Source organism: Zophobas morio, unplaced genomic scaffold (assembly GCF_036711695.1).
Source record: "Zophobas morio isolate AGI-343-1 ecotype UQ-CSIRO unplaced genomic scaffold, CSIRO_AGI_Zmor_V1 ptg000038l, whole genome shotgun sequence".
Taxonomy (NCBI): Eukaryota; Metazoa; Arthropoda; class Insecta; order Coleoptera; family Tenebrionidae; genus Zophobas; species Zophobas morio.
Genome location: NW_026972143.1, coordinates 1,938,882 through 1,949,003, shown reverse-complemented (window position 1 = coordinate 1,949,003; position 10,122 = coordinate 1,938,882). Strand labels below are relative to the sequence as shown.

The 10,122-nt window shown below is 32.6% G+C and overlaps 1 protein-coding gene across 1 annotated transcript; it reads right to left on the bottom strand.

Moving 5' to 3' along the window:
* Positions 1–1,292: 1,292 nt before the first annotated feature.
* Positions 1,293–5,163, bottom strand: LOC135139958 (rRNA 2'-O-methyltransferase fibrillarin-like; the record flags this gene model as incomplete). The annotated part of the gene is made up of 3 exons (XM_064070324.1): positions 1,293–1,971; positions 2,063–2,407; positions 5,026–5,163. Coding segments are annotated over 3 exons (1,059 nt in total), but the record flags the coding sequence as incomplete, so codon positions are not given.
* Between the last annotated feature and the right edge of the window lie 4,959 nt (positions 5,164–10,122).

Sequence of the window (10,122 nt, the reverse complement as noted above, 5' to 3'; positions counted from 1 at the left end):
CATTATTTGAAAAATTATTGCTTGTTTGCAAAACAGACCAGATGATTTATTCTGTTCAACTCCAATCGACTTTCCAAGGTGTAATTCATGACAAAGCCCTTAAACGTTTTTCTGACAATTTACAATTTTTGAAACTGAAATGTATTGCAGTGGCGTTCACAAATGCTCGATGCTCGATAACACTGCAACCCTTAATGCTCTGGCCTGGCGTATTTTCGTGTCTATTTAAAATGAAATTAAACCGCAAACCTGGCATATCAATTTTTGACACATTTGATAGATTTGTTTCGACGTTCGTGACATTTCAAAAGAGTTGAAATCATTTTGGTGATTAGCGGCACGAGAAAAATTTCAATTGTTTTTCATAGGTGAGTTGACTACAGTATTTTATAATGACCCTGTACTTTTGGTGCTGTTATTAATTTATTAACTTTGGATAAGAAATGAATTTATTTGGATAACAAAAAGCGCCTTTTGTTATTTAATAAACACTATCAGACCGAACATTTTGTCTGCTCGACGGTCGAGATGAAAAAAAAAGGACGTCGCACAATACGGCGTTTGACACAAGCCCTTCTTTTCCCCTTCTCTTCTTGCCAGTTCTGACAGTACCAACTTAACTTATAGCTCTTACATTCTACCCTAACATGGCCTAGTCTGATTTCACCATTGAAGGTCGCTTTACAAAATAATTAATACTCAACAGGTGCGAAGGAAATTCTGTCGAAACAACGGTCGATCAATTTTTTGACAATGGTTGATATAAATAAAACTCAGTAGATGCTAATGTTTGATGGCGCATCTGATGTAGAGTAAAATAAACCTAATACGTTGGCTAACTGTAATGAAAATGCCCGTTGACAAAAAATTTGTACCACGCCCCCTGGATTCCTAGTCCCAAAGCTCGCTATTTAGGCGAGGCAAAGTAAAATTTGTATTACGTTGTCCAACTAACTATAATATACTTAAACAATACACAAACTAAACTTTTGAATAATGTTTCCATAATTTTAAGAATTCTATTTTTGTTCAAGGTCGTTTATGTATTTTTGCCGACAAAACTAAAGAGAATTTGTTTTTTTTTTTTAGATTTTAATAATAAATTAAATATTCGTGAATACCTATATAATACCTATCACTTAATTCATATTCATAAAAATCCAGATTTTTAACCGGATAAATGTCGAGATCAATATCCACCTATTAAAACTATTTTTGAAAATAGCCGGTTATTTGACAACACAAATAATAATGCTTAGTTAAGTTTATGGAAATTTTAAAATTAAACTCAATTTGTTACAAAAACTTTATATCTTACATTATAAAACAATTTGTAATAACTAAACTACTTTTTCCCTTAATATGGAAAACACATTTACAACTATTTCATTGGTTTCAAGACGGTGACCTAAACGTACCAACCACTACAGCATGATCCCTTTCATAAGGTTCTAACGTAATTAGTTGTCTCGGTACAAATTTGTCGGCCCGCAATCTTTCCACTTCAGCAGCAAACACCGCCTCTGGTTTTGCTGTAGAATCAATACATGGTGCTTTAATAGAAATGACAAAGTGACCACCATTTTTTAAGAAGTGTTGGGCATTTAATGCCACGATTCTCGCCTGATCAGGCTGTGCTACATCTGCAAATATTGTATCAACCATTCCCACCAACATTCTATATTTATGTGGATGTCTAGCATCTTCTATTATTGGAATGACATTGGTTCTTTTCTTCGCCACATTTATTAAATCTCGACCCGGCCTATGAGAAAATTCAACTGCATATACTAATCCTTCGGGTCCAACAATATCTGACACATGGGACACTGTGGTTCCAGAAGCAGCCCCAAGATATAACACTTTGCTGCCTATAGGCATGCGAATGTATTCCACCCCACCAAGAATGGCTGCAGCTAGTTTACTGCGAAATGGATTCCATACTCTGTACTCCACTTTGTTTCCGTCATTCTGAAAATAATGTTTTGATATTATATTGCATTAATTTAAAAAAATATGATATATTATAATTTAACTAACACCCTTGCATTGCAAATTTTACCTCTACTGAAATTCTTTTTTCTCCATAAACTTCTGAGCCAGGAACGAGATTTAACGTCACCAAAACATCTTCTTTACCTCTTGCAATAAAAACTCCTTCATGACGATGCGGTTCAATTACAACTGTTTTTCCCCCTTTCAATCCATCACCTCTGCCGCCCCCACGACCTCCCCCACGGCCGCCTCCTCGTCCACCACGACCTCCTCCTGCAAAGCTAGAGCGACCCCCGCCGCCGCCTCCTCTTCCAAAACTTGAACGTCCTCCGCCTCTAGCCCCTCCGCCTCCAAAGCCCCCACGGCCACCCCCACCACGTCCACCAAAACCACCGCCGCCGCCGCGACCACCCTGCGAAAATCCTATAATATATAATTAATTACGAAAATAAACACAGATACGATATAAAATTGCAATACCTGGCTTTCCCATGATGATTTCTTTTTGAAAATGGTGTGAAAATGTTATTTAATATCTGAGGTTATGTTTAAATACACGTGCTCTTGCAACTAGCAACTACCAACTTCTCAAACCAACTACCACAGCCAACAACACAGTATAAAATACCCTCACCTAGGGGTGGGGAGTATTTGACGGAACAGGTATTTCGGAACTGTTACCAACATAGAATACCCTCCCTAGTTACCAACGTGGAACAGGAACAAGTTGTTACCGAATATTCAAAATAACAGTTATTCGGGATAAATCTGTTCCTTTAAAATGTAAGTCCGCAAAACTGGTTTTATAAGTGAAACTAGCGATTTGCGATGTTGGAACCGAAACAAGAACAGATTAATAGAGAATAATAACGTTTATACGGGTTGGAAATTAAATCCGCTGCGAAAGCGAAACGTAACGATGGGTGCCGAAATATCGCGAACGGGAACAAGTGAATATCGTTTTTGGCGATTTTGTGAAATAATTAAATTTGAACAGTTAATTAATAAAAAATTATAAATCAACACAAACTGCAAATTAAAAATAAAAAGTTTATTCATATTTGAATAAAATAAACATATAATATAATAATACAATAAATAATAATACATATAAGCAGAAAGGTAAAAAATAGAGAATTATTTGGAATAAAGAATTTTATTTAATAAAGGCACTGTTGTATTTGGATGCAGTGATACAATAATTTATATATTCAAGATTTAATATATTTTTTAATTTTGTTTTTTTTTCCAATAAAACAGTAAACTAAGAAATTAGATAACAGCAACAAAAAACAACATATAGGAACGTCAATTTTCTCTTACAGGCTACGTTGGTAATAAATAAAAATTATTAAATTTTCATATAATTAAAGAACAAATAACAATTTTATCTGTAGCAGAAGCCCATAGTAGGTATACGGGATGAAAGTGTTCTTCCTAGGAAACCCAATAACGAATTGTTCCAGAATCACTGTCATTTGGAACTGTTCCTAAAATGGAACAGTAACAAATTGTTCCTGTTCCTCAAAAAAGTAACAGTTCCCCATCCCTAAATATGACATTCTTCAGACAGCAAAGCAAAACAAAAATTCCCCATAACTTTAGTGGACTATAATTAATAATTTTTTGAAAGTAAGAAGCGCCTACTTCGACTACAATCATTTATGATAACCCTGTATAATTTTCACAATCGCACGGAAGAATTAGTTTTGTATGACACGTCAGTTAGACGACAGGTCCGTCAGGAACGCCAACTATTCAAATTAATTCGAAGTGGCGATTCCCATGCAAAATTTTTAGAATTTTTTTATCTTTTAGCTGAGAGTTTGGTCTTGAAATATTTATGGAAATTCAGAGAAGGTTTAAACGGTGAGAAACAAAAATACTAAATACAGAAATTCTATTTTCCAATACAACATGTTCTGAGCTGTGAAACATTTGATGTCTTTTGTCTTTTTAGAAATAAAAGATTGTCACTTGGTTGTCAAGAAGAAAAGTGCTGTTTTTAGGGTTTTACCGGCAATTATTCGAATTTTTCTCACCTTTTAAACCGTCCCTAGGCCTCCACGGACATTTCAAAACCAAGATAAGATAAATCCGTTCAGCCGTTCTCGAGTTTTAGCGAGACTAACGAACAGCAATTGATTTATATATATATATAGATTGTACATCGTTATATATCTAACTTAGGAATAATTGAGTCGCTATTTTCAAAAAGAAAACACAATTATCGTAGTCAAGTAGACATGGTTCATTTTAAGTTCAACATGGTGAGTCATCACAATCTGACAATTAACTTTCAATCAGTAGCGCAACATGCACACTTCAAAAGCGATGGTTTTTTTTAATTTATGTTGTCATTTCCTTTATATTTTTCGTGACAAGTTGCAGATCTTTTTGAAAATTTAAAAATTGATTCGTATACACAATTTACTACACTTTGTGCAGATGAATTTTTTGTAAAGAATTAAAAATAGTGTAATAACAATAACATTTTGTAGTTGATCTTAGAAAAACACAGTCTATTATTTTAATTTTTTTAGTTTTATTAATTTATTTTCCATGTCTTGATGGCTGTAAAATTCAACGTTATTAAAAAATGCTAATCTCTATTTTTATTTTTTTACAAAAAAACTGTCATCAACAGTAAACAATGGTCCCATCAAACAACACGAATGTTTTTTATTAATTCCACCGGAAGATTACTATGGATTAGCATCAAAACCAATGCCAAATTTCTAATCTTTCAGACTAAAGTCTATATAGATAACCAAAGTACCGCAATTCAAGATAACCAAAGTACCGCAATTCAATGTTCCAATAAGTCTCTAATTCCAATGTGTAAGAAAGAGAAGTACTTTGCGCTGCGCGCCCTAATACGTTCACGAGATAAACTACAAGTCAGCACGCATGAAACGAGTCACTAAAAATAGCGAGTTGTTCCTACTGAATGATCTCTATAGTGTGGATAAACTAACGATAACTGATTATATCTTGCAGTGTACACCACCAAACACAAAATCCACTTACCCTCTCAAAACTAGTCCTAAAATACGCATACTCGTAGAAGATAGAGGCGTGTTTTCTTGATAGTACTCCGGAAGTAGTCTTCCCTCTCCATCGTCGAAGGAATCGAAATACTTCCTTGTATTCTTTACCGGCCACAGTTTAAACACTAATAAAAGCGATATCGACAAGAGATCGTTTTCTTAACAACGCGTTCAAAAAGTACGTTCGATTATTTTTAACAATACATCAGTCAGCTTTTAGTATTACACTGAGTATTATAAAGTACTTATTATCTATATAAATCTATTAGCAGACTTATCTTCTATATAATAAAAATGGATTATCAAATGTGTTGCTAAGCGCATAACTCGAGAACGACTCAACCGATTCGGCTAATTTTTGTTTTCAAATATTCGTTGAAGTACGACGATGGTTCTTACGGAGAGAAAAATTTTAAAAATTGCCTGAATACGTCTAAAAAAAAATTCAAAAAATTTTGTATGGGAATCGCCACTTCGAATTAATTTCAATAGTTGGCGTTCCTGACGGACCTGTCGTCTAACTGACGTGTCATACAAAACTATTTCTTCCGTGCGATTGTGAAAAGTATATTGCATTTCAAATCGTTCTTTGTTTTATTTATTATTTATTATCAACCATGGTCCAAAAATTGATCCAACTTTGTTTCGACAGAACTTTCATCGCACCAAAAGTATAATGAAACATATTCAGCATTTTCGAGTTGAGTCTTTTCTTCACACAATTTTGTGATGACCTAATCAACATTTACGATCAACACGTATACCACCTTGGATTGGTGCAGTGTAATGCTAAAAATAACTGTATTGTATTCCCAAAATTATCTGCGAAAATCGAGTGAGCCATTCCATCAATTTTTTGGGGGCAATAAATAAATATTCTTAACAATTTACCATGCTTACAATAACTTTAAAACGTCTGCAAAATCTCAAAGTATTCATTTCTGCAACTCTTGAGTTATTCACTAAAATAAATTTTTGAGTCACTGTAAAAGCAAATCCAAAAAATATGAATGCAATGATAAATTACGAAAATATTAATTAACAATATTAAGAGTAAACACTACAATCAAGAGAGGGGTGGGTGGGCGGGGCTATTTCTTACTCGTAAAACTATTAGAAAAAAGATAAACTTGGCTCCGCCCACCCCCTCTCTCTTTGACTGATTTATAATTTTATTTACTGTAAAATACGAAGACAGTTGGAACCCCCGATAAGGTGTCACATTAAAAAAAAAATACTTTTGGGCCCCCGAGAAAGTTTCACATTATCAAAAAAAACTATTGGGACCCCCGAGAAGGTTTCAAATTAAAAAAAATATATACATCTGGCGCCTCCGAGAAGGTTTTACAATATTAAAAAAGAAAGTTGGGGCCCCCGAGAAGATTTCACATTTAAAAAAAAAAAAACATTTGAGACCCCCGAAAAGGTTTTACATTGTTAAAAAAAGTCAGTTGGGACCCCTGAGAAGGTTTCAAATTAAAAAAAATATATATATCTGGCGCCCCCGAGAAGGTTTTACAATATTAAAAAAGAAACTTGGGGCCCCCGAGAAGGTTTCACATTTAAAAAAAAAAAAAAACATTTGAGACCCCCGAAAAGGTTTTACATTGTTAAAAAAGACAGTTGGGGCCCCCGAGAAGGTTTCACATTTAAAACAAAAATACATTTGAGACCCCCGAAAAGGTTTTACAATATTAAAAAAGAAAGTTGGGGCCCCCGAGAAGGTTTCACATTAAAAAAAAAAATACATTTGAGACCCCCGAAACGGTTTTACATTGTTAAAAAAGACAGTTGGGCCCCCGAGAAAGTATCATATTAAAAAAAAAATACATTTGAGAGCCCCGAGGTTTTACATTAAAAAAAAAAATACATTTGGGGCCCCCGAGAGGGTTTTACATTTTTAAAAAAGACAGTTGGGACCAAAACTATAACGAAAATTTGTCTGACACAAATCGATGACGTCATCTTACAATTTTGTCGAATAAATGTAAAATATGTACAATGTTAATTCTAGAAGTTACAGACGTTCTATAATTCTGACCGAATTTCTGGAAAGATTCCAAATGTGAAAGTCCCAAATATTCTAACCCTTTCAAAGGTTTTAAGGCTTTCAAGGATGCCAAAAACTCTAAGGACTACAAGGATTTCAGGAATTTCAAAAAATTAAAAAAAACTAAAGAAGCCGGCAATTTCAAAATTCTAAAGAGATTTCAGGGATTCCAAAAATTCCGAAAATTCCACAGATTCCAAATATTTAAAAACTGGATGATAAAAATCCTAAAGATCTAAGTATCTAAAAATAATAAAAATCTTAAAGCTCTAAAAATTATAGAAATTCTAGTGATTCTAGATTCTTGAGATTCTAAAGATTCCAAAGTGGTTTGAAAGATTCAAAAAGTATAAAAGTTTTCACGGATTACATACAGTAGAAACTGCGAATTGTAAAGACACTTAAGATTCTAAATAAACTAAAGTTCTAATGTTCCAAATATAAAAAAGATCCAACCAAATCTTAAAAAATTTAAAGAACCTAAGGGTACTAATGATCCTAGAAATTGCAAAAATTTTAAACTTTATGAAACTCCTAGTAATTCCCAAAGGTTCAAAATTTCCATAGATTGGAAAGTCTCTAAAGGGTCTAAAGACTTAAAGGACTCTAAGGGGTCAACAGCTAAAATTCTGTTTCGAATACTTGAAAGATTCTAAAGGTTCTAGAGAAATTCCAAAAGGCCAAAGATTCTAAAACTTGTAAAAATCGCGTGAATTCTTAAAATACCAAAGGTTTTAAAAATTCCAAAGACTTTAAAGAAAACAAAAATCTTAAAGACCTAAAAATCGTAAAGATCGGAAAAATGCTTTCTTTAATTTTTATAAATCCTAAAAGCACTGAAGGTCTTGAACACCCCAATTATTATTTTATAAATCTTGGAGACCGTAAAGATTTCAGAGATTCCAAAAACTCCAAAGATTTAGACTCTTGAGATCTATAAATTTTAGAAAATCTGAAAAAATTTAGAAAGTGTGGGAAAAATGTGATGGACCTAAAAATCTTCAAAATATTGGAAAAGGTTGAATTTCAAAATTCTTGTATAACTGAAGCCTGATAATAATTTTAGAAATTTTGGAAAATGTGGAAATTCTGGTCATTTTGAGTACCTACTTCGAAAAATCTGAAAACTTGGGCCGATTTGGAAAATCTGAACATTCTGGAAATTTCAAAAATTTTGCAAATTACGAAAATTCTCAAAAATTAAAAGAAAATAAAAAAATATTGAATCTCAAAATTTCAAAAGTTTACACTCTTATTAAGATTGTAGATATTCTAAAAATTCCCAAATTTTTCCAAATATTTGAAATATTTAAAAGGTTTCAACTTTTCAAAAATTCTAAAGTTTTCATACACTAGATTACTAGAATAATAGTAAAGGCACCAAAAATGCTAAATAAGTTACAGTTTTAGGTTCTAAATAGAAGAAACATGCAACAAAATCTTAAAAATTGTAAAGATCTTGGAAGTATTAATGTTCCTAGAAATTATAAAAATTCTAAACTTTATAAAATTTCTGAAGTATCCAAAATTACCAAAGATTGTTAAGACTCTAAGGACTCTGAAAACTCTAAAGATTCTAAATACTCTAAGGACTCAAACGTTAAAAAGGTTTTTAAAATTCTGTTCCAAATATGTCAAAAATTCTATAATTTGTAAAAAACGCATGAACTCTGAACATGACAAAAATTTTAAAGATTCCAAAGAGTCTAAACAAAACAAAAATCCTAAATATCTAAAAATCGTACAAATCTTAAGAATGCTTCCTTTAATTTTTATCAATCCTACAAGAATTAGGGGGTCTTAAACACCCTAATTATTATCCTATACATCTCACAGATTCTAAAGATTTCAGATATTCCAAAAATTTTAGTTTTAGACTCCTGAGATTTTAGAAAATCTGAAAAAATTGAGAAAGTGTGGGAAAAATATGGTAGACCCAGAAATTTTGAAAATATTGGAAAAGGTTAAAATTAAAAATTCTGGTATAACTGGAGCCTGATAATTTTAGAAATTTTGAAAAATGTGGAAATTCTAGTCATTTTGTGTACTTCGAAATATCTGAAAAATGGAGTGAGCCGTTCCTGACGTAATCAATAAAATAAATTGAACATCCATTACTTTTTTTCACTTGTACAAGCAAATCTAAAAAATATGAATGCAATGATAACACACAAGTAAAAACTCATGATATTTTGCATATTTCGGGAAGATTTAGGAATTTAATTCGTTACTATGGAAATTTGTAATATGACACCTCTAAATTTCACAAGTTTTTACAAAATTAATAGAGACAAAATCAGTTTTATCTTGGCCCGCCCACCAGCCCCCGATTTTCTCAGAAGATATGTCATTTGCCGAAATAAGTCTTGTCATAGCAAGTACTAGCCCCACCCACCCACCCTCTATTTTCTTGGAAGGTATGTGATTTGCCAAAATCAGTCTTATCTTAGCTCGTCTTTATAACAATAAAGGCGAGCGCATTCTCACATTTTCCAGAAAAGATGATTATTGTACCCAACTACCTACCTTAAAATTTTTCTAATGGAAACTTTTAAGTAAATGAACTGTTTATTTCACAACCATCAGTCTATCGCATCTGTCGTAGTACAATGTTATACGTGGTTCTCCCTTGTTACATGTTGAGTTCTTTTTGGTAATATTACTAATATTTTAAAAGAATGCCGAAAGAAAAATCGACGCCGGATGAGTGGATAAGGGATTTTCCAGAATTAAAATTAGAAAACAACAAAATATTCTGCAGAGCTTGTGTGAAAACCGTAAGCCCACTAATTTTTTTTTATCTATTTTCCTTTGTTAATCCTGTATATGTACGTTGCTTTAGATTCAAAGTGATAAAAAATATAACGTGACGCAACATGTCAGAACGACTCTTCATGTATAGAAAGGAAGAAAATGTTTGACGTTTCTAAAATTAAACAGCAGACCATACATGAATCTGTTGCATCTACTTCCACAAAAGATGAGCAGTTTCAGTTTAATTTCGATTTATGTAAAATGATGATCCAG